This window comes from Apteryx rowi, unplaced genomic scaffold (genome assembly GCF_003343035.1).
Source record: "Apteryx rowi isolate R43461 unplaced genomic scaffold, aptRow1 scaffold_148, whole genome shotgun sequence".
In the NCBI taxonomy this organism is placed as follows: Eukaryota; Metazoa; Chordata; class Aves; order Apterygiformes; family Apterygidae; genus Apteryx; species Apteryx rowi.
The window spans coordinates 637,285-663,201 of NW_020447730.1; the positions used below are offsets into that span (position 1 = coordinate 637,285).

The window sequence follows — 25,917 nt, forward strand, 5'->3', positions numbered from 1 at the left end:
TGAGCTTGGATACTCAAATTGAGCAAAAATCACCAGGTATCACGTTGCATTTTAACACTTTGGCACTGGCAGAATAAAAGCCTACAATAAAATATGKTATTTTCAGAGTAAGTAAAAATTATCTTCCTTTTCACCAGCAATTCTTATTATCATTTTTATAACAGTGCCTCACAGGACAAACCAAAAATGATAAAACACATCACAAAACAAAACTGAGCTTCACCCTACAGACTACATTTTAATGTTAATACATACAGAGTATCTTAGAAGAAATAAGTGAAAGCTGGAAAAGTATGTACTGTAATTCTTCTTTACCTTAATCTTAATAATAGCTTATTTTGTTCATTGATTTGTTTTTAGTGTTTTATCCAGCTTTTTCTTATTGCTACCTGAGTGAGAGAGAAGTAGGCTTATTTACTTCCACTCTCTCATCTACACATTAGTGTTAATGATAATTTATTTAATTAACTAATCACCATACTTAGGCATAAGGAGAAAATAATTTAGATCCAAGATTCCTGCTTTTAACTATTTATTGCCTTAGGATTTTTTTTTTTAAGTGACATTAAAATGAAATCTAGATTTCCAAAAAGCTGGTGATCCTTCAACACACAAATGTTTCTATATTTTCTTTCATTTTCTTTTTATGTTTTCTTATACCCTCTTTCATTTCCATGTTTCTACAAATATAATCAAACTTAACAGTGATTACGATATTTATTCAAAACTGCCTCAACTTAAGCCTATAGCAAGTAGTCCCCTTTTATCAAAGAAAAAGCAATCATTATTTCTACATATATATCAGCATACACACCCTTAGTGTTGACTGTTTTTGCTGTGACCTCTAGCTTCTCCAAAGGTTCTGCTCCAATATTTTCTAACTTAATGATAAGCTGTTGGGTCTCTCCATTGTAAAGCTGGACAGACACATTAGTAGAGATTTCATCCCCTGAAGAAGGCTGAAGCGTATGAGCAGACCTGCAGAGAGTGATAAATATGTAAACCAAATATTAYGAAACACATGTCAAAAGCTTGTTCAAGTTATTATATTCCAATAACCATTCTTTGAAGATTGACAAGCTACTGCTCTACAATCTTGCAAGATATTAGATATCACTTTCCATTCTAATTTTAGCTAGGACCATTTTTTAGAGCTAYCGAGGACAAAAGTTAATATGCTATGCATAAGATAATTCAGATTTCAAACAATATAGAATATGTATTTCTAACAGTGAAAGGTTATTAAAAATTACTGCCAGAACCATAATAAATTTAATTATTTAAATAGTCCATTTAAATATTTAAATGCATTTATTTAAATGAATGTCAGGAGTTTGATTTTAAAATAACAAATGTGTCAAATCAGTCAATTTTTGAAATAGCAGATATGCACAGGCCTATGACAGCACATGGATAAAAGAGAATTGAGCAATAACCTTGAACTTTGCCAGGAAGAAGTAATATGGGAGCCTGGAGAGTGCAGTTTTAGTGGACAGCTGAGGGCATAAGCCTTATAGGAGTGGATTCTGGAAGAAAATCACTGAGTGAAAGGTGAAACAGTGAATATAAATGAACTACTTAAGGAACCTGAATGAGGGAAGAAGGGTTGCAGAACAAGACAGATGAGCAGAGGTTCRATTTCTGACCGTATTTTTCATGCTATCGCAAAGTGGCCAGACGGGATCAAGGATACAAGGGCAAAAGCTACTGAGATTAATGACTGATAAATTTGCTGTCAACCCCCTGTTCAGTAACTTCTCTTGGCAGGTATTTTTGCTAGCCATCCTTTCTTAACTTACTACAAGATAAGCATCCTCCACAAACAAGTATCACAGCAGAGTCTTAGTCTTTCAGAAAGCGTCTTTGACAACAAATACATACAACACGCATTTTTTTTGATCATTTAAACCTTGCTGTGGTATATCCTTGWCATTACAACACTCTGAAGTATGGGCATTTGGAGAGGCAATGGGAGAGGAAAGAGGGAATTTCYTTTTTCCCTTCCTACTGAGACAAAAATATCAAGGAATTGTATACTAACGAACGAAAAGAACGGCTATTTTGACTGTATACATGTATATATGACACCTGAGTCCAAGCTAATTCAGCTGACRCATCCTTTGCTGTAATAGAACTTCTTATACTGAGCACTGTCTCACTTCTCATCCGTCCAAGTCTTGTAATCCCATAGCCCAGTAATACGGTAGCGCCTTTGCTAGCTAGGAGCCACGGGCTCCATTCTGAACTTGGAAGGCCTCGGGATTAAGGCGTCTCGGGCTCCCTTTGTCTGAACCGGTCTTGCCCTGCCTGCAACTTGGTTTTGACTTAGTTTAGCTGCAGCAGCGATTTTTCTTCTGACCAGCTGGCTACGCCTGATTTGTTTTACTCTTCTTTATCTTTGTACGGAGCAACCATAGTTTTACACAGCTAGTAGTAACGAGTAGCAATTCTATGTAGAATGTGATATTTATGAGTATAACGTAATGATGTAGCAGAGAGAAATACAGGCCCCAAGGCAGAGGCCTTGAGAAGTGGAGACACCAGATGCAGCACAGAGGAGTACTGGCATGGGATGACAAGAGATGGGGCACAGGCTTGGCACCGGAGACCCTCYGGCTATAAACAACTCACCAATGGTCRGTTAAAGAAAAGCAGATGGAGCCGACAAAACCCGTTTTCAGGGGGTAACAAAGTGAAAAAAGAGCAAGTACCTAACATATGAAAAATGCACCGTGTCTAGTAAGTTTGGATTAACATGGAGCTGCAAACCAGTGAAGAAAGAGCAAGGTGTAACAGCCTGTTAGGAAACAGAAAAACGACCTCAAGTGTATTTTGGAGTAACGAACACAAGAGACCATCAACGCTATATTCCTCCCAGCAAAGGAATCCAGACACTGACTACTCACTGGAACATCACAACCAGACTGGAGGGACCAACCTGAGGACCCAGAGGAGCAGTGGAAGGATAAGCATGACACCAGGAAAATAGGTAAAAACTTGGAAGTATGTCTGTAACAATTTTATGCGTATTATTACTAGTGATTCTTTCTCTGTATAGAGTATTCTCTTTCCTTTCTTTTTCTTTCTTCTTCTGTAGTAGTTACCTCTGGACTAACGATGATCCTGAATTAGATAGTTAAGATACAAACAAAAAATTCTTGGCTTTATACATAAGGTACATTTCCTCTTTGCCCATAAAAAAGACTTCAAGCACAGCAGCATTGCTGCATTAGAAAGTACTCAAGAAAGCAACCTAGAATGCCTGCTGCATTGTCATGCAGTTTCAAAAATTTGTAGTTCCTGTGGAAATAACCGATTTCCATCCAAGTTCATCCATATTAGAAATTGTCCATAGTTTTATCTATATAGTATTTGTAGTTCTACAAAAACAAAGTCATTGTCTTCACACTGTTTTCTTATTTCACAGGGTGTTACACTAACACTATGTTAATTCAGTGACAGATATTTTTATATTTATATATGTATATAAAATATATATATAATTTATATACATTTTTATATTTTTTATATATATGTATATATTTAAAAACAATGCCATTCTCAACAAACAGCAAACTTCACTACAGCCTCTGCTAAATTAAGCTTATTAAAACTGACCTTCCATAATATAGTTAAATAAAATTTGTTTACATTTCTAAATAGATGTTGCAATATGCCTAGAAAGGCTTGGGATTATTATATAATATCACCGGCACCCCAAAATTACTATTACATCAGTCATTTATTGAAGAGACAGCAATGGTCTATATGCTTTTAACTAGCATAACCAGATAAACCTGGTCCTACAGACCAACACTTTTATCACCAAAGAAGCGACATAATACATACTGTATCAAGATTATTTCAAATGCTTCAAAAATAAATAAATTTGATGAGAAGGAAGAAAAGTCAGCTCAGTCCCCGCAGAAGGATCCAAAGACAATCATCTGTAAAAGCTAACATACTCTGCCAGGAAAAGACTCTCTCTCACAAATACAACTTAAGACATCAAGTGTTGATAAGATGGGTGTCAGGAAAGCAGGTAAAGCAAATCAGCAAGATGCAAGGAGAGAAAACACATTTAGATTTCATCCTGCTGCCAGTATATCAAGAATGTTCTTTCTTTCATTTCTTCACCTACATCTTTTAAAAGTACCCCATTCTCCAGAGCAGCCAAAGGATGAGAGAGCTGTATGAGCTAATTTGCTGATATCGTAGACGCTGGGAGAAAGAGTAAGTGACAGGAACCAAGGGGCTCTCCAGCATGCAGGAAGGCAGCCAGAAGCACGTCTGGATTCCAAGGATGTCTTAGGAACTGAGACTGAGAACTGAAACTAAAGTATTTGAAGAAACTAAGAGTAAAGATAACATCAGTGGAAAGGAAAATAAAGCTCTGATGCAAACAAAAGCAGTCAACATTAGCAGTTGAACATTTATTCAGCACGTGGAAATATTATGGTCATTTAAGAATATTTGCAATTCCCTCTGTATTTCAAACTCATCATGTATTTCAATATATTCATAACTTTGGCTATCCAATATTAATTTTGATAACAGTTAAACTACACAGACTGCCATATCTAGAAAAATTTTTATAGGGAATTTATGAACATGCAACTCAATTGCAGTGTTTTCTTATTTTGCTGTCATATGGTCTTCATCAGGATATTGCTTTTATATCTTTGTAATATGACACCATTAACACAACCCACTCCACATGAGAAAAACAGAATGCAGTATGGAAAAATCAGAACCACACTGATTGCTTTACTAAGTAAACCATAYTAAAGAATGCAACAAAAAACAGGTATATATATCCCCTAGGACAATTTAGATAGCCTAATTCTACAGTTTAAAAAATTCAGGAAGGTACATAAAGAGAAAAACAAGTCTCTAAAAAGAATCTTCCCTAAAATGAAATCTTARTCTTCCCGAAATGATAGTAAATCTCCCATCAACTTCAGTGAAAACATATGTATAATTTCTAACAATAGAAATTCACTTACAGTGCACAAGGGAGCAGCTCTGTACTTTTTTGAAAAGTTCCAAAAACTGAATGTGATCAATGTCTTGCCAGAACTTTTATTATTGTGGAATATTATTGTGGAGATTTTTACTGCTGTCATCAACTACCTGAGGACAACACATGGCCACACTCATTTGGAGGTGCACAGTGACAAATTAGGATATGTTGCAGGAAGAGAAATTCCGATTACAAATTTTCACAGTGAAGTTGGTCAGACATTGGAAAATTCCCCTGAGGGGTGATGGAAACACCGTCCATAGAGATATTTGAAACTTGACTAGATAATGTCCTGAGCAACCTGATCTAACATTAAAAGTCATATCTACTGTCAAAGGGGGCCCTGTTTTGAGCAAGGTCCTGGATCAGATGATCTCCAGAGGCTTCCCTTCCAATCCTACATTAATACATAAGTTTTTTTGTGTTTGTTTACTTCTACATTTTACAAAAATTTAGCATTTATAGTAATCAGTCTTTTAAAAGGACATCTTTAATAAAGACCAACCAGTACACTCCCCCAGTTAATTAGATCTCAATACATTTTCTACGAAATTCCAAGATTTCAACCAGTAACAAAAAAAGCAAGCAAATTTGTGTTTCACATTTCTAGTGTAAAAGTTAAAATTAAACTGTATTAATTTTATGCATAATAAACAATAGCAGAGACAGAATCCCCACTTTATTCAGTTTCTCACCTTGGAAGGGAGGTACTGATCTGCAGCCTTGGCAAAGCTGGAATGACTTCAACAGTACAGCCATTGGTCTTGACTCCTGGCAGATTGTCCAGAAGGCAGTCACTGAAGACTCCAAAAACGGAAGTATGATAACCTGATTTTAGGGAGAAAATAACAGCATATTCTGAAATTATKTGGTTTTCTGACAGGTCTAAATGTACAGAAAGCTTAGCAGTCGGATCTTGCCAGTGTTTCCACTACCCAAATCACCACCTTCTCTACAGCAGAATCTTACTAGGACACAAAATTTAAAAAGGTTTTCAATCCCCTAAAAAGTGATAATATTTACAAAAACACCACATCATATGAATAACATGCATCTGTGCTTTTATATTTATGACAGGCAAAACAAAAAATAGAGTCCAGGATTTCTACCACGCTTGGCGGTAAGTTTTCTGTAATCACAAGTCACAGTGTGCAGACCACCATTTTACAACAGCACGTCACCTAATCCACTGGTGTACACAAAACTTCTCAACCTTCAACATATGCTAAGAGCCGCCCATTTCCTCTAAAAAATATTAATAGGAAACTGTATCCAGAAGCTTAAAAAACACACTCTAAAGCAAATGAATTGTCTAAAAAACAAAACAAAAAAACCCACAAAACAAAATACACACACACACAGAGTCCCCCTGTGAAAGGCAGCTCATTCTTTGATTGTCACATTATCATGTTTTAGTAAAAGGTTACAGTCACTAAAGGAAAAAAAAAAGGTTCTATTTAACAGGAAATTACCTGAACACTGACTCCTTACCAAGTAATACTAGGGAYTGGAAGAGAGCAAATGTCACCCCTATCTTTAAGAAGGGGAAGAAAAGGGATCCATAGAATTACAGCCCGGTCATCCTCACCTCAGTCCCTGCGAAGGTGATGAAGCAGCTAATCCTGGATACTATTTCCAGACACAAGAAGGACAGGAAGGCAATCGGGAGTAGTCAGCATGGATTTGCAAAGGGGAAATCATGCTTATCCAACCTGATAGCCTTCTACGATGAGATGCCTGGCTTGGTGGATGAGGGAAGAGCAGGGGATGTTGTTTACCTTGACTTTACCAAGGCTTTTGACACTGTCTCCCATAACATCTTCATAGAGAAGCTGATGAAGTGTGGACTAGATAAGTGGTCAGTGAGTTGGACTGAAAACTGGCTGCACTGCCAGGCTCAGGGGACTGCAAACAGCAGCCCAAAGTCCAGCTGGAGGCCAGTTACTAGTTGTGTCACCCAGGGGTTGATACTGAGGCCAATACTGTTTAACATCTTCATTAACAACCTGGACGACGGGACAGAGCATACCCGCAGCCAGTCTGCAAACGACACAAGGCTGGGAGAAGTGGCTGATACACCAGAGGGACCTCGACAGGCTGCAGAAGTGAGCTGACAGGAACCTCATGAAGTTCAACAAAGGGAAATGCCACATCCTGCACTTGGGGAGAAACAACCCTACAATACTACACCCTGAGGGGCAACTGGCTGGAAAGCAGCTCTATGGAGAAGGCCATTGGGGTTCTGGGGGACGCCAAGTTGCACATGAGGCAGCAATGTGCCCTTGTGGCCAAGAAGGCCAATAGTATGCTGGGGTGCATCAGGAAGAGTGTTGCCAGCAGGTCGAGGGAGGTGATCCTCCCCCTCTACTCAGCCCTGGTGAGGCCCCATCTGGAGTACTGCGTCCAGTTCTGGGCTCCCCAGTACAAGAGAGACATGGACACACTGGAGCAAGTCTAGCAGAGGCCTACTAAGATGATTAAGGAACAGGAGCCTCTGTTACACGAGGAGAGGCTGAGAGAGCTGGGCCTGTTTAGCCTGGAGAAGAGAAGGCTGAGGGGGAACTTATCAGTGTGCATAAACATCTGATGGGAGGATGTCATGAGGATGGGGCCAGACTCCTTTCAGTGGCGCCCAGCGACAGGATGAGAGGCAATGGGCACAAATGGAAACACAGGGAATTCCGCCTGAACACAAGAAAACACTTCTTCACTGTGGGGGTGGTGGAACCCTGGAACAGGTTGCCCAGAGAGCCTGGGCAGTCTCCATCCTTGGAGGTATTCAAAAGCTGCCCGGACACAGTGCTGGGCAACCTGCTGTAGGTGATTCTGGTTGAGCTGGGGGGTTGGACCAGAAGATCTCCAAAGGTCCCTTCCAACCCCAGCTATTCTGCAATACATACAACCTATATCCAAAGGAAAATTTATTGTTTGACACACTAGTGTCAAAAAAGTGGGCACAAAGAGACAATTCACTGACATTCTTCTTTACTGGAAAAAGGAAAAAAAGAAAGATTTTCTGTGAATCCACTGATAGGGTAAAGAAGAGAAATTACTAGAAAGTTTCCAGAAAAAATATGTACAGTACTAGTGAAAAATTTGTCCTTACTATATGTGCCTAGCACAGCCTCACAATATTCACATTAATACATGAATAACAGCCAAATGCAGAAATCAACTCCTCTACTTGTAATACTTTTTAGTATGTGAAACTAAAAGCAGACATCATAAATGTTTTTGAATGCTTTGATGCTATTCCGAATTTACTAAAATACTTTATGAAAAAAAAACCAAATGGAGAACAGCATTATGAGCAGACAGAAAAGCATTTAAGAAAAACTGAGTCTGAACAAAATTTTTTCAGGTTCAGAGCCCTCTTCTTTTGGTGTTGAACTTTATTAAAATGGTTCTTCTCCTGTAATCCTATATTCCAGGAACATCTACTTAAACTTGTAAACTGGTAATATGCTTCAGTGCTACTTCTTGTTAAATCTGTCATCTTCTCATTTACCACCTTTTCTAAGGGACTGATCTGCTAGTCTTCTACAGAAGCTCTTTAATTCTCTTTACTTACACAATTCTATTTAGGCTTATTAATGAAATGATATCTGCACTGCAACAGACTACCCACATCAGCTAAATTGTTTCTACTCAAGCAATTTACAAAAATTTCTGTAGTCTTACATGAACATGGTTAATTGAGAAAAATGAACTGCAAGATTATCTCCGTGCATTCTCATGCAGAAGTTTAAGTAATTTTTCTCAGAAGATTTTCAAATGAAAACATTAATGAAGGGGAGTTTGAGTTCATTATCCTTTTCCTCTCATACTGGAGATATTATTGTAAATAGCTCTTCATTGCTGCCATTACAAACAAGTGATTTTTCAGCATCACGGGCTATGTTCTTAAGGAAGTCTAGCACAGAAAAGGGGGTTTTCGTTTTGTTTTTTTTTTTTTTTTTGAGGGAGGTTGTTTTACATGGAGAGAATTCAGAGCAGCAAATATATAAAGGATACCAACTGAAACTGTGTCATAGAAACATATGCAATCCGCAGAGACTTAAAAAATGTAACTGTTTTGCTAGGAAGAGAATGACTGAAGATATTGCTTACCATTGATAGTGATCTGCCCAGTGGTTTGCGGAACACCAACAAGAGTTACCGGATAGAGACCAGATTCCGCAGGGAGAGAAAGCGCTGCAGGAAGAGATTCAAATTCTACTCCTGCTGTCAAGAGACCCTGGAAAAAGGCACATTACACATATAAATCCACTTACAAGATACAAACACTTATATTTTAATCCTTTACATTACATCATCAAAACGCTTTTAGGATTCACTCAAATTTGTCATAAAAGCTGCTTTGGTTTTAAAGTACTGGTGACACAAGCACGCATCTAGAATTACTGTAAGACTTGTATTGGATAGTGAAGCATGCGTTTCAAGATCTGTCTGCGGTGGGAAAATATATGGATTACAAATAAAAATATATACCCAAGCACAATAAAAAACCTAAGTGATATAATCTGCAAGGTGTTTTTTGTACCTACATTTAATTGTATCTGTGACCTTATTTATATAGTTGCTTATATTTTGGACAGTGGAAATCAAACACCAGTAGCAGCCATTGCCTAGCTTTAAATTAAAGTTCCTGGCCAAAAAAGACTTATCTAGAGGGAGGAAAAATCTGGATAATTACAGATAACACAGCCAGTCTAACTTTATTATCTAACTTAAATGTCTAAATTAGGAGTTGGAATAAGACATTCACCTCGCTAAGTTGACTGTCTATCCAGCCTAGRTATCTGCAGTTAGTCTGTATGATTTACTCCCTTAATGCATGTCAGAGAAATCTCTAAGCTTCCTGAAGTTAAAACATGAGACAAAAACAAGAAATGAAGCCAAAAAAATTATTTAACAAACTTTTAAATACAGCATTACTTTCCTGACTAGATTAATTGGTTTTCTAATCTCCATTTATAAATTTAAGACTTTTGAACACAGTACGTACTGTTAGAAGTAATAAATTTATTGTTGTGCAACACTGTGGCTGCTTAAATATTTATTTTTTATGAAGATGTTATCTAGTATTATTCTCTCCAACTTTTAATATGGAAAGTACAACTGGGTTAAACCCCAGTTCTATGAAACTGCTTCACAGGAACGCAAGAGGCTATCAAAAAGGTGGATACTACTTTTGTAAAGACAGATAAAAAGATTAACAGTTTGAGCCACAGAAAGCCACACAGAGGCTGAAAACCAAACAAAGTTTAAGAACCATCAGTGATACCTGCACAGTGCCAGAACACTAGTACTTGCTTTCCCTTGAAAACACTCATGATTGCCTAGTTTCTAATTAAACAGGTTTTTGAATGGGGCACCTCTACTGCTCATGCCAGGTGCAAAAGGCAAACAACTAGCACTCTTCTGCCTCTTATTCTCAATTAGAAATTAGGAAAATTGATACTTATTTGATAACAAGTACTGCAGGAAAAGAAAATGGCACCACCTGAATTATCCAGGCAATGACTGGAACTTGACCTGTCGTATGCACTTAGTCTTTAATGGCCTGATTTGCATAGGGCCTAATCACCACCAAGTTTTCTTCAAGCAATTCCTGGATACTAACTAAATTTGACCCCTAATGGTCAAAAACCGAACGAAATTCTTCATCAGAATTTCTTCCCTCCTGAAAAGGCAGTGTTTTGTGGAAAATTAGCAATCACCTATATAATGCATACATTATGTAATAAATAAAGAAAAGTTTTGCATTTAAGATTGTGAATAGGGAAGTCGTCAACACACTAGAAAATTAAGAAAGCAAGCTGAATGTATTTGGCAGGTTCTTGACTTCTTTTTTATTGAAGATCTGAAGTCACCAACATTCACACGGTGCCTAATATACCCAAAAGCTATACATCCTTCATTCTAACAATTGCGTCTTTGTAGACTTTTTTCCCCCAATTCCACATGTAGACTTCAGCTGTCAGGAGCAATGACAACAAATTTCAAGTAAAAAATAATTCTATCATGCTACACTTTCATCACCCAGTATATCAGAGCACTGAGGCTTTGTGATTCCCACTTCATAAATGCAAACTTGATCATTGCTTTCCAAAAGGATACATCTACGTAGCTAAGAACTTCAAAGGACCTCTGTGCTCTCCTTATTTTGAAATATTGCACAGTCAGAGAATATTTTCCAAAGAGACCAAAGTAATTATTACAATAATCGGCTAGCACAAACTAATTTTAGATATCATACAACATGACTGATTGCATGTGATTCAACAAGAATCCCTCCTGAGGATTCATCCCTCAGAAAAGGGGTGAACATCTACCCTTTCTACTACTGACTTAGCTTCAGTCTTCATCATAATCACTCTGGTTTTGCTTCGACTGAAGCAAATCTTAGAGCATATATGAAAGGTATCCCCACATGCTCCAGAACTTACCCTTAAGACAGCTACAAAAGGCTTTGTAAAATTAGCTGTCCCCAAAGCACTGAACTACCACTTGGGCAAACATTCAAATATATTCAAATTCGTCAGGATTCACCTCAACTAAATACTTTGATCCAGGGACTTGTAGAGTCCTAAAAATTCCAACAAGTGGTTTAATATCAACTATAGAAAGTTGTCAAAAGGTAGAGCTGACAGGGACCTCTCAGTATCATCTAATTCATCTCCCTGCTCTGAAGCAGAGCCAGTTCTACATAAACCATTTCTTACATGTTCATCTAGACAATTTTTTAATGTCCCTCAATTGTAGTTTCAAAAAGCTGATAATTTAACACTATGTTTAGACAGTCTTCCCAGTTTAAACTTTCTCCTAACATCTAAACTGAATTTACCTTGTGACAAATAATATACTCACTGCTACTTTTCCATTCCTACCTAACTCCCAAAATTTATCCAGATATCGAATGCATACAAACATATCCAAAACACTAAGAAATTACAGCACAGAAGACTCATTGCGGAATCACAGTCCAGTCACTCTTCTGAAATATGGGAAGTTCCTCATTAAGACATGGTCCTAATTAGCTCAGTTTTCCTCAGGTAGGGTGGGGGGAGTTGAAAAAAGAAAGCTTTCTCCCACGTTCCTACTACTCTTCATCATATTTGAAATTTCTCTTTGAATGTCAGGCTGCTCAATTCCATTAAGATAACTCCATATAACCGTGTTTGCTTTCACAAAATGACACCTTGTTCCTAAGTGGGTCAGGATTTAGACAAGTAGCACTGCAATTACACAGCCAACCTGAGAGGACCACATTTTGTCTTCATCACTCATTCCACTATTAGTGCTTTTTATAATCACTCAGAAGTTGGTGGGATAGGAAAAAAAGATACAGCAGTCTTAAGGGCATAACGCATTTGAGACTGTTCTCAGATAAGACACGATCCAAGCAAAGGACAGACCAGATTCCTTGGGTTTTAGTAGGACAAGAACCAAGACTAACTAGAGATTCAGAGCTAGCCAAGCAAGAGGCAAAAACCCTACTCCATATAACCTCACTTCATGGAAACCTTTTCGCTCCTGGTGAGGACACCCCAGTATGGGGGGAAGCATTTTCTCTCTAGTGTAAAGAGCCATCTAGCCTCCAGCATTTGAGACACAGGTGCTAAGGCCTGAGTCACTAAGGTGGTCCTGGAAAAATAACAACTTTGGGCCTACAGTATTTATTAACTCAGGAAGACCTAGGCATCACAGCTCTCTTGACTAGATGAATGAGGTCCAAATCACGCTGGTCAATCTGATGTTTTGTATAAAACTCTGGAAATGCTCTGCTTAAAAGGAAATTATACAGCAAGTCTTCCATACCAGCAGCATATTGTGAGGGCCTGGCTCAGGTGGATTCTGGAGCGGAGGATCTAGTACTTCACATCTGCACCCTAAAAGCAAAAGAGGTTGAACTCTGAATGCCCCCAACTCTTAAGGACATCAGAATTTATCTCCTTGGCCTGACTGAATGCCCTGAAATAACAGACTATCCTCTAGAATAGTCAGCACTTCCAGAATATAGGTTGCAAAAAGGCATTTTGGGTGTCCTATTTCAAAACTTAACTTCCCTGCACACGGAAGGGAATTTTGCATTACCTTGCTAGATTCACCTTTATATAATGGCTCTGGATTGAGAAAAGGTAAAAGCATTTTAATCATGCTGGATTCTAGGACATACATTTATACAACCATTTTACTTCTTGCAGTATCACCAGTCTTCTGCTCTTAGATAATACAGTTTAGTCCCTCATCCCAGCAATTAGACATCCTCCATTATCAAATTAGACTGATGAAGCACATGGGAAGACATTCCACTGAAAGACTTTTTAGGGCCCTGCAGAGAAAAAAAAAGTCACCCCAAGGAGAACCATACACCAGCACAGCCCTGAGAAATACATAAAAAGCACCCACATGTCCACAAATACAGGCTGCCATATAAACCAGAAGTGCTGGCCAAAACCCCACGGTCCAGCTGGAGTTTTAATCTGACACCTACGAGTTCTCTCGTTGCAGAGAACTGAGACATGGGATGAACCAGAGTCCAGCCAGAGTTCCTTGAGTAGCTAAAGATCATAGGCATTAAAAAAAGAGTAAAATGAATTGAGGAAAAATGGACTAAGTTAATGATAATATTTTGAAAGGCAAATAGTCAAAGGTCAAGAAGAGCAATGAACAGAACCCGGCTGTCAGAGAAAGCATCTTCTTAGCCAAAGGACTGAGACAATATGAGCATGTTAACTGCAGACTCTTCTACATTCCCTTATGTCAGGTTTGGGAGGGAGGCAAGACAAGATTCAACATAAATACAGATAGTAACAGACAAACAGGCACCTGAGCGCTTCTGGAGTACAATCATCCAAAATATGAATGTGCTTATGGACAAGAAGGAAGAGTTACTTTGCTTGAGAAGTTACTAGTAATAAAATGAGTTCATAACAGTAGAACAAAAAAATTGCTAAATACAGCGTACATTGGTCTATACCCCCGGGATAATGTCAGAGTGACACCCTTGGATCATAGTATCCACAAATGCAGCATGCTGATCACAGGATAACTGATAAAGCAAATCAAGTCCTCAGTACAATGTATTTTTCTTATATTGCATTGAAAATGTATTTTCATTCTAACACGTAATTCTTCAGCAACAAAGACAATGAACACTGAGAGCTTTTCTACAGAGCAAATGCAATGGAAATGCCAAAACGTGTGCATTAAGCACAGACTATGACTGGGATAGATATTAAACAGTCTCAATTGTATTATCCCACGAAGGAGAATACATCATTCCCTTCTCTCATTATGTGAGTTTTACTCACACAAAATTTTTTCAGTAAAATTTTGAGTTTTTAAGAGCAAAGATATTAAAACAAAGTGTAAAAACTCATCAAAATTGAAAAAAAATAAATAAAATAAACCTCAACTGGTATTCAGAGTTTCAGGCATAAACTGGGATCAAGACACTCACCCTTAAAACATAATCAACACAGGTAAGTTTTAAAATACAGTGACATATCTAGAATGTCTGAATGACATGTTCAATTTTGCTATTTGCTGGACGGCAAAATTCAGCAATATTTGCCCAACATTGCCCTCTGGTGCTTAAAAAGTTTTCTAATAACAGGAACAACCAAATTCAGGTTGAAGTACTGTCATATCCTTTCCCTAAGCATATCTGATGTACAAAAGGTGGTAGGTGTTAGATTTCTTTTCCCTAGACTCTTGTACTGTATATCAGTAATAATATTTTAGTAATCATAGCTCTTTTTGACGTTACAGAAAAAATTTACCTGTATTCCAGGTTTTCTTCAGGGAAGATATGAATCACCAGAGGAAAAAAGATTTATTTCCTTATATTCTTATAAAGCAACCTAAGAGTCTTAGAGTGAATATATGTATGCTATTACCACAGTCTGCCTTTCCATCCCTCAAAAATTAGGTTTAGTTTTAGAGAAGCAAAACAACTTGTATGAAAATCATAGCATTTGGGGATGCTGTTAAAATGGGTATGTACGCTAAAGCCTTTTTAGGCTTTACTTACTAATTTTGAAAGGCAATCATTCTTTTTTCAAATAACACTGACAACAAGGTTAGTTTTCCCATTGAAGATACTTTACACAATGTTCATTACTATTTTCAAATATTTATTAAAAAAAAAAAAGGTTCTCCTACTATTTCTAGCAAGGTTATTTTATGCAGATCTTAAGAAACACCAACCATTTTTTTCCGTCTTCCCTTTCTTTCRTGTACATTCTTGCCCAGTGGATCTTCAATTATATTGATTATGCACAAAGACTTATCAAATTAGGAGATACAATTTTAGATGTTATTTTTAAACATCAGTACCGAAAAACCTCTTGGTAAATAATATAGTTTTGAAGTTTGCCAATAGTTTAACAGCTATTCTTATACCATCCTTAATCAAAACACCACATTTGTGTTACTTTCAAATAAATATACCCACCAAACTGAATGAAAACTACAGAATATAGAGTTTCTTTCAAATAATGAGCTTTAATACCATAAATTACCAATAAATTAACAGTACTCTCAGGTACTGTTTTGGGGTAATACTTTTTTATTTTCTCAATATTCATTTATTAAATACAGTCTATACTGTCCTATATATATCATTGCCTTCTTAGAACCATGATTATATTTTCCACAGTAAGTGCAGGATGATCCTGAGGTCCCTTCCAACCTCAACTATTCTGTGATTAATCAAAACTTACTTCTAAGCCATTCCTGTAATAAAAAAAAGGTTTCACTCAAAAAATAAAAAAATTCCCTCAAAAATTTTGAGCCTGTCTTATAATATTAAAGGCACATTTGCCTTTAATACAAAACTTGAAAAATAAAGAAAAAAAAAGTAGTTAAAATCTTAGGTGATTTAAGACACTCAGCACTGCATCTTCATATGCATTTTATTTAACAGTGGATCTCAGCAGACTCTACCATGATTTACAGCTTTAAACATTTTTTCCCAAGATACAAAACAAATCAGTCAAAGATTTCCCAGAATTTTGCACTTTTCTGATGGTCTGAAATCTGAAGACTTGTCTTTCCTGGGCACAAAAAAGGCTTAGGAACTGTAAGAGAGGTAGAGGCTAGCCTTTGTATATCTGAACAAATCTAAACAGAAACTAATATTCCTGGAAAAAAGTGGTATATGCACTTATTTCCAGATATACATCAAAGCTTCTCTTTACTTTGGTTCCACCACCAGGATAGCAAAAAGATTCTAACCCATCTAAGACAAAATAATTAGGCTTATTTGTATCTCTCCCACTCTGTTGACTGAAGATACCTGCTAAGTTTTACCAAAGCGTTCTCTCTAATTACACCTATGATCCCTCCTGCTTTGCTTTATTGGCCAAAATACATAGTTGTTGGATCTAGTCGCTTCCACATTCCCTGGTTAAACATTTTTATTTGTTATTGTACAAACAAAATCGCACCTTTCACTGGATTAGAGCTCCCACCATATCAAAAGAAATACATGATATGGAAAAAGAGAGGAGAGAGACACACGTAAAGAACAGGTATCTAAACAGACTCCCAAACCATAGACATGACATGCACAGCAGGGGGAAACAACAGCAAGAACAAGGCAGATCGGCACAAAGAGCTCTGAACCAAGAAAAAAAMCCAAAAACGCAACTTTTCAGTGAGGACAGAGCTCATCATGTGAATGATACTGATCACTAAGTCACCTCTCCACGGTTTTAATGTCAAGCCCAAAAATTCAATTATTTTTCCTTAAGCATATTTCAATAGAACTACACAAACTTGACATAAACACTTCAAATGATGGGGGGAAAAAAAGGGTAGGGAAGGCTTTCAGCGGTGAATTACTCTGCTTAACAACTTGTGTTGTGCTTCAACATTAAGTTATCTACCTACACAACTCTGAGCCATATCGAACGGGAAGACACGTTCGGAAAGTATCACGATAAAAGACTGTATTGATGCTTCCAGCGTTCATTTAACTTAAAATAAGTGAGCCAGTATAGCAGCAAATCTTGAGCCAAAAGATGACTGAAAGGGATAAGGAGCAGGAGAGAAATCAGACTATTGATTTCAGAAGAGCTGCATGTTGATGAATGGTGAACCASGAAAGGTGGGAAAGAACGAGGGCAATTGAGCAGAGGGGAATTCAGCCRAGGCCTGCCAGTTACTGAGAGCCAGGGTGAAGGAGTGGGCATGCTGCAAAGGAAAGGCGCTGAGTCAAAGAATAAGCCAAAACTGCCGCTGAAGGCCGCAGAAGGATGCGATCACTAAGAAAGTGTCTCTGCRAGTCTACAGTAATATTAAAGAAGGTGACACATCATGAGAAATCAGACAACAAGGAGGCGTGTGGACTGCAGGCACGAGTAYGCATTAATAATAAACCAAAACACTTTGAAATATTGAACAGTGCCTTGAATTATTAAAATAAAAACAAAAGATTTTATTCTTGTGATAAAGTAGTAACTCATAGGATGAAAAGGGCTTAGGCTGGAAGGAAATGCTGGAGRCCCTCGGGTCCAACCTGCTGCTCAAAACAGGGCCAACTTTGCTGTTAGAYTGGGTTGTTCACAGTCCTTTCCAGGCAAGTTTTGAATATTTCTGAAGACRCAGACCCCATCTTCTCTCTGGGCAATCTGTTCCAATGTTTGACCATGCTCAGRGTTGGAAAAGAAAAAAAAAAAGTTTTCCTAATATCTAATCCGAATTTCCATTGCTGCAACTTGTCCGTTGCACCTTACGCTTTGCTCCTCTGGGAAGAGTCAGGCTCTGCTGTCCTGCACCTCCCCATGAGGTAGCTGAAGGCACCGGTACGGATCCCCCATTAGTCCTCGCTTTTTCAGACTGAACAGATGCAGCTCTGAACCTCTCCTCCCCAGTCACCTGCTCCAGCGCACTAACCACCCTGGGAACGCTCTGCCAGGCTCACCGCAGCGCGTCAGGATTTCTGTTGCACTGGGAGCTCAAAAGTGGACGCGGTTCTGAAGATGTGGTCTCACAACCGCCAAATTGAGGGGACTGCAGTTCTTAACTGTATGCAAGCCTTCAGACAAGTCCTCGTTAAGAAATTCTAGGGATAAGCTATCCAATACCAATTTCTTGAATATATAATTACATGATTAGTTACATAATACAATTTAGACTATAAATGAAAATTTGTTTAAATAAATTAGAGTTGCCTTTGAGATACTACTTTACAATTAATTTTTCTATTCGTTCTTAACAATTTGGGATAGCTCCTTCAGTGTTAGATAAAATGCTGCTAAAGCAACCAGTGTGGTAACTTCCAAAAACGAATTTTATTAAGCTATAAACACAACCTCTGGGTGTGTTTGGTCCCGCTGGAAAAATATTTTTTATTTTATAGCATGTCAGTCTGCTAGTTATTTAACAAACTGTTTGACTAGCCACTGGAATAGACCTATCAATAAATAATCAAAAATACTGAGCAAATATATATACCTTGTTTCACTTAGCCAAACAGAACGATGGGCTCTAAAAGACATGATTATTTTTAAAAACGATATTAAATGTTGGGAAAAGGGTAAAATTAGTTAAGGATGACGCTAGATTAGGAGTGAGTGGATATAAAACATAAAAACCATTAAACGGATCACAATTTTAAAAAGTGCTTCTACTCAGTATAAAGAGGACAAAACCAACCTAGCTTGTTGCAGGATACAACGAGAGCAGTCCACCAAGAATATCATACAGTTGCCCAAAGCAGTAGAAGGCTTGGGCTTGACCAACAGGTTCTCTTCTAACCTTACATCCCTGCCTGGTATTTTAGCTGTTTTGCTTCCTCCAGATCACTGTATGTTATTGTATTTTCAAATAACACACATCTTTGGGAACAGCAGCTCCATGAGCTGAAGTTTCCATTAAAAAGCACGGCTTTTTAGAATTAATTATTTTAATTCCTAGTTTTTAAAAAGGGTAGGTAAAATCGGAATTTGGAGAGCTATGACAAATGCAGATTGCTAAACTGCATTAGGAAGAATACACTAATCATTATGTCGCAGGATATGGTTATTGCTTGAAAGCCAGTATATCTAAATTATTCAGCATGAGTTCTAATCAATGCACAGGGAGGTACAGAACTGATTTACAAGTAAGTAACAGTAAAGTTTTTAAACACTCTGAGTGGCAAAGATTTTTGTTTCAATACCTCAACGCCACCACAAAATATAAGGAGAAAATTGACACTACTGCACTGTTAAACTGAGGTTATACCGGCTTAAGCAATTTTTGAACTATGTGATATACAGAAAGCCATATTTGAAAGTTCAACTTAGAAAAGAACTGGGACATTTTTTTAAGAAGAATAAAAGGGAAAATTTAGAAAGATACATACCATGTTTTCCACTCGGAGCTCAAAAGGCATAGGGTTGTACACCATCAGCTGAACTTCACACACATCTCCCTGGACCCACTGGAAGTCTACACCAAAAGATTACAGAATTAATACAGGAATTGCCCAATGACAGTGTTATAAAAAAAATAGCATCAGCTGAGCTGTCAGATTGCTATATCATCTTTACGCTCTAAATTAAAATCCCTGTATAATCGCCACAACCCAAGTCCCCACTCAGGTGCACTGAGGGACACGAGGTATAAACCACAGGCAGAGTGACGGGTTTAAGGACCAGACGCGTTCATTAATACGGGCTGCAGTGCTCCAAAGCCTCAGCGTGCCAGCGTTACACGGGCAAAACTAACTCAGGCATCAATTCAAAGTACTACTCAAGCGCATCCTTGACGTTAAACACTTACAGCTTGCATACGTGGATTTAGGTACAGACTACACATCGTCTTGTCTAAACGAGACTCGGATAAAAAGCAACCAGACACAGAGTGAACAATACAGGAAGGAGGAAATAACAGTAATGGAAACATATCTTCATATACGCTTAGCTGAGAGTAATTCAGGATGTTCTTTTATTTACTTCTTGAGAAGGAAAAGACTGCTCACCAGCAAGATGCTACCTGAGTTTCCTCCTATTAATTTTCTGTGGGAAACAGTAAGAAGTGTGGGAAATGCTGTGATAGGGGAGGATGACGCTAAGGTGTCATAGATATATGGATATATATTTTTTGAGAGTCACAAAATGGAGACTTAACCAATAAAGCAAATTAAGTAACCTCTGAAAACGCTTAGGAAAGACACATGACCAGAGCAGAGATTAGGGACTAGCATGTATTTACGATTTGTATTTCACTACAGTTGTTCAAYGACAGAGGTTCGGCTTGAAAGACACTTAACCCTGCCAAGTTTAAAATTTGGGTTTTTTAACTTAAGAAAGTGAGAAATTTAAGGAAATGAGGTCAGCAGCAGAGATGCAATTTCTGAGGAACTATTCACTTCAGAAAGACTATTTCACATCAGCATGTCATAAGCTTTTCAGTCCAGAAGCTACTGTCTACCTGCCACATTTCTCACAGCTAACCACCAGCACCTTACGCTCAGGCTTTAAACTGAAGGTCAWAATATTCTCCCTGTCAGCTGAGGAACTGCAGTCCAAATAAACAAAAGATGGTTTAACGATGGTTGTTAAATGGATTCACTAAATCATGACCATCACCTAATCTATAACATATATGGATTAGCTTTTAACCAGTTTACTCAATAATCTTAACAAACTTTATTAATACTTTTTAGAAGGATATTAGAAGTGTCCTGTATAAACCACGATTATTAAGACTGTAATTTACAGTTAAAACTCTCTGTAATCTAATTACACATTCACAATCATTTACTACGTGGTTACATTTTGCAAGCAATATCAGACAGCTCAAGGGAGACGTTCGCAATGCAAATGATTAACTCCAATTAATGCAAGTGGAATTTAAAAACATATATTCTGAGATACGAACAGGTTATAATGCTGTGAAACCTGGCAATGAAAAATTGATTAAAACAAAATGATCAAAAGCGCAATTGTAGGGGATGTTTGGTAGAATTTTATCTATATGCTTGCTTATTAGCATCCAAAAAGTCTTATGCCTCTTCCACTCCCCGAAAGAATCAGTTATTCCTCTAAAGAGCGGTTGCACGGACCTTCAGAGATATTTAAGCACCGAACCCCCATTAGGGCTGTTCCAATGGAGATGGGCACTTCAGTGATTGTGAACTACGGCAATTTCCAGATTAGACGGACTACTATACAGTCAGAACATCCTTTTTGAAAATGCATCCTATACACAAACACACAACTACATAAAAAGTGACTCTGGAAAAGGGAGTTACCAGAAGAACATGCTGGAGACGCATTGCTTGATCACTCTAAGCTTTCCTCTAAACTAAAGACACACAAACGTCTTCCACTAAGAACCGATCCTAGGCTGCTTTCTTCATTTTTGCAGTTCTGACCCCCTTCTCAGCACAGAACACCTCCCTACAAAACTACTAAAATTTCTTTGTAAGCRAAAATAATATACATTGGGTCTTATCATTGCCCCAGAAAAACGTGACTATTCCTCACCAAAAAAGACACCTTCACTAGTTGCCTCTGGTTTGCTTTCGAGAAGGTCTGTCCATCCTATATAAAGGACCAGGGCAGCGTTGAAGAACTGCTTCCCTGGGGAAAAAAGCTTTTGAACAGAAAGATAAAATTGGGTCCTGTGGTCCTAGGTAAACAGCTGTATTTATATAAGTGGTGATGTAGCTATGACAGAGCAGCTGGAAGATTTCCTAATGGAACTACATGATACATTCTTGCTGCTTTAGACTATCAGCTTTTTATAACACAAATCACTTTAACTATGTCAAAAAACAGTGGGCTTATTTCTCATAACTAGCATGGTATTAAAGCAATTTAACCAGAATATAATAACCCAATTTATTGTTTCAAATCAGAAAAGCTTATCAATTTGAAAAGTCAAAAGCTGAAAGCATTTTCTTAAGACTTTTTCTAAAGGGCTTTGTTTGCCTTTTGTTGTCAGCAATACTTGATCTCCCTTGCTGCAACAAGGATTTATCTGAAATACAGCTTATTATCAATACAAAATGCCCCAGGTAATAAGCCAAGTTTATCTGCAAAATCTTCAGTGAACTACCAGTCATTTAGAACAGCAGAAAAATACATACTGCTATCTGTAATGGAAAAAGGCAGATTATTTGTTGCTTTGTTTATTTTTTAAAATCTATCCATACAGTGATAAATTAAATACATGTCTTAAAAATATTTTGATTCGTTTGAAAGTATGTCAAATTCTTCAGCTTCTTGCGAAGGAAGCACCTGTTTTTGCTCTGCGTGTTCTTTTGTTTGCGAGAGTTTGAATTAAACATTAGAGGTTATTTTTAAAGTCAATATATGATGTTTATATGGCAAAAGATTAACACTTTACATGATCACAAGCAGTTCAAACACCTCCTTGGCCTAAATAAAACCAAAAGAAACGAACTGCCCTGTATAATATAAAATTCCTATGGCACACACAGAATATAACCAAACCTTAATTTGCAGTTTCCAAGAACACAGGCTCCCGTTTGCATCCATGAAGGAACAGGAATACTACATAAAACAACTAGTTGACAAGATTAGCAATAAGGTTTTATTTTAAGAAAAAACTATGACAAGGTACGCTAAAGAGATTAAATGTTAAAATTTTAATCGTGAATTGAGGGTTTTTTAAAGAAATTAATAAGACAAATGGGAACCATTTTCCAAAGAAATTCCATTTCTTTAAAGAAAATCACTTTAAGCCCTTCCCACAGAAATACGTTTTTAATTTCTTATCCTCTCTTAGCCATCCTGTGAAATCAAAAAAAAAAAAAAGTACTGGAGCAGAGCAAGCACTAAATCACACCCAGCCAGTCTGCCAGATAATAATCCATACCTCTGCATTTTACATCCTCCCTCATGTTGCAACAACTCATTGAAAACACACATTATCATAAAACAAATTAGAAAATATGCATGTTTTTCTCAAGGTGGAGATTATCCTCTTAACCCTAATCACGGGTCCACCTCAAAGGCAGTTAAGGCCAACAGCTAACCCAGCACACGGCGTGGAAAAAGGCAGGAGCCCTGTGCATTAAAGAGGAATCACAGAGCCACACTCCGACCACAGGCTCTGCCAGCCAAATACAATGCAGACAAACAAGCCAAATCGTTGCTACACCGTTAGAGCAAATTAAGCTTTAAAAATAGAGGAGCGGGGACTGCGGGAAGGGGAAGAGAGAGGCCAGAAGGAAAAAAAAGCAGCCCTGGAGGACGACGTTGAACAACAACAATTCAGGTCCTGAGGAGCGCTCACGCTTGCCCCATCCGCGAGCTTCTGCTAACTTGTTCCTCAAGCACCCATTTGAAGAATTAGATGGAACATTAGCGACGTTCACCTGCTAAAGGTTTAGTTTTCTACGATTCAAAGCATGATATAGAAAATCTAAGAAACCTTGATGACATTTCAAACCACTCTTTTTCCACTCTTCCCCCTGCCAGCGGTTAGACAGTACTAAGAACCAACAGTAACAGAACGAGTCAAATTAACATAAACACCACTCTGCAAATTTCTGTATTCAAGTTTTTACAATCAATTCTCTTCCACAGGCACAAAGTCCTTTTGTGCTGACACTAATGATTATGTTAAGAAGTATCGTGCATTTGATACGCACGAAGGCAACAAATAAGACTACCAATACTTGTAACTTAATCCAGGGTTTGAAATAAGCCTTTTAGCCTATTTCCAGTAGCACAATTGCTGTACTCAGGTGTTTTGTAACAAATTAAATAATCTTCTAACAGAAAATTGCTATAGTATCCTAAACATTGCTTACAGGCTTTGGGGGTATTTGCTCAACTGTCTTTAAGACAAACTGACTAAACAGTTAATCATTCTGAATTTAAGGTAAATCAGAATGGGTATCTATCCCATGGGTACATTTTTTTTCCTGTAAGGGATAGCAAACTGACAACCAATTTTAAAAACCCAATGATCTAACCCAATTTATTAACCAAAAAGAGAAACATTTTCTAAAAGCGATGAACTACCACAGTGCCGTTTCCTATGGATTTGCATCCTTTGTCCCTGAAGCTGCAGCTCATTCATCCTAATTTCTTCGTGTCCATGATGAAACCCCCATCAGACGAGAAAAACGCAACACGACAACTAGCTCAGGCTCACAACAAGCGGCCAAGCTGGCTGCTGCCAAACAGAATGTGCAAGAACTAAGTTTTGCCTCGTTTCTCTTTGTCTGAGAAGGAAACACCACTCGTTTATCTCTCTGAAAAAAAACTCGATCACCTATGAGACTTCACCCCCCTTTTGAATTTGGCTGAAGCTCTCCCATGGGTTCAAAAGTCACTTGGGAGACCAAAGCTTTGCTTCTCCACAGTGTCAGGCAAGTTGATTAACTCAAATACAAGAAAGCAATATTTAGGTTCGATCTGAGTTTCAGTTTGACTGAGAAAACGTTTTACAACTTAACAAAACAACTGAAAACACTGTAAAATATTCTCACCTATTTTCTTATTTCGTTCTTCACCCCGACTGTGTGCAATAATTGGAGAATATATGAAGGGGCTTTTGGTTGACATATTCTGACCAAGCAAACTCTTCATTTTGTGAGGTCGGAGGCTGGTGGGGAGATTCAAGAGCTTCACAGATCTGTTAAGTATAAATATTTATAGATGATTATGTTAAAAATGATGCCGATAAATACTAAATGACACTCTGGTACTGATTGAAATACTGGAAATGAAAAATATGAAATAAACACCAGGGATAAAAAAGAAAATAACAGCAATCCAAGGAAACCAAAGGAAAAATTTCAGAAAGGTATAAGGAAACAAATACCACAGGAAAAATAAAAAATAAACTTCTTTAGAAACCATCAAGCACAAAATGAGCAAGATCAGTGATTTGAAACCCAGCTATTAGCTTCCGAGCTAAGTGTGAATTAAATGATGGATACTCCATAACACTAGCGCAGAAAGTGACTGAATATTTAAATTAAGCCCAAACTAGAAGACAGACAAAATTTCATTGGACAACGTAAGACAACAAAAAGTTCTCCAAGGTGAATAAAGCAGATTTTAAAACAGTTAAAATGCACAGATCTACTTCTGGAAGGAACAAAGTATCATAGCAATATGAGCGGTCTTGCTGAAAGACCAGAAAGCAAGACAAACAAGACAAGACAAGGATGATTTATTAGACTACATCCTTATTAGACCAAAATCCCTATGCTACTATGCAAGGAAACCACCGGTCCTCCAGTGCTGATGGGAAATTGGAGACTAAACAAACAAAATAAGAGCAAGCAGCGGACACTTAACCAGTGGATATTTAATAACAGTAGTAGCATTATAAGAGCCCGGAAGATTCCCAAGTACTTAGAGTCAGGAAGGAGTCAGGAAAGGAAAAATAAAAGGTGAACAGAGGCACCACTCTATCATAGTATCATATCTTTTTTGCTAACTTCTATTAAGCATAAAGTATTCATACTTTTTATTAAAAAATGACAACAAGAGACCAGAAACTTCCTTTTATAATCACACAAGGATTGAATCGTCAACTTTTCTGAAGTTGGTTTTCAAGAAAAAAAAATATTTCTCCTAGAATAAACATACAATTTTTGCTAATTGCTAGAGACATCACCACACTGAGATAGACAAATAAGGGTGAAATACATTGCTCAAAAAAACTTTCCAGGAGTAAACTTTTAAATGGTACTTACTTATATAGTAGGCATGTACCAAGGCTTTAACTATAACAGAGTCTAACTAAACACACAGGAGATTTTTGAAAGCAATTAAGAAGCCAGGTACAAGAAACCTAGAAAACCGCAATGTGCTCACGGACTAATTTCCTTCTTTCCCCCCTTTCCCAAATCCATCTACTACACTGAAAGTTATCTCATTGCAATTCTTTGATAATGCCAT

At 37.6% G+C, this 25,917-nt stretch overlaps 1 protein-coding gene across 13 annotated transcripts in view; it reads right to left on the bottom strand.

Annotated features, from left to right (window-relative positions):
* TRAPPC9 (trafficking protein particle complex 9) overlaps window positions 1-25,917 on the bottom strand; it is a 460,967-nt gene that overhangs the window by 378,527 nt on the left and 56,523 nt on the right. For all 13 annotated transcript variants that reach the window (XR_003252299.1, XR_003252300.1, XM_026058552.1 and 10 more), the window contains 5 exons: window positions 24,495-24,640; window positions 19,386-19,471; window positions 9,134-9,260; window positions 5,719-5,851; window positions 815-978 (listed from right to left, as the gene is read on the bottom strand). Coding sequence is in view for 11 of the 13 variants with exons in the window: in XM_026058552.1 (XP_025914337.1) it covers window positions 815-978; window positions 5,719-5,851; window positions 9,134-9,260; window positions 19,386-19,471; window positions 24,495-24,640 (656 nt within the window). In the remaining 2 variants the exon portion in view is untranslated. The remainder of the gene's footprint in view (window positions 1-814; window positions 979-5,718; window positions 5,852-9,133; window positions 9,261-19,385; window positions 19,472-24,494; window positions 24,641-25,917) is intronic.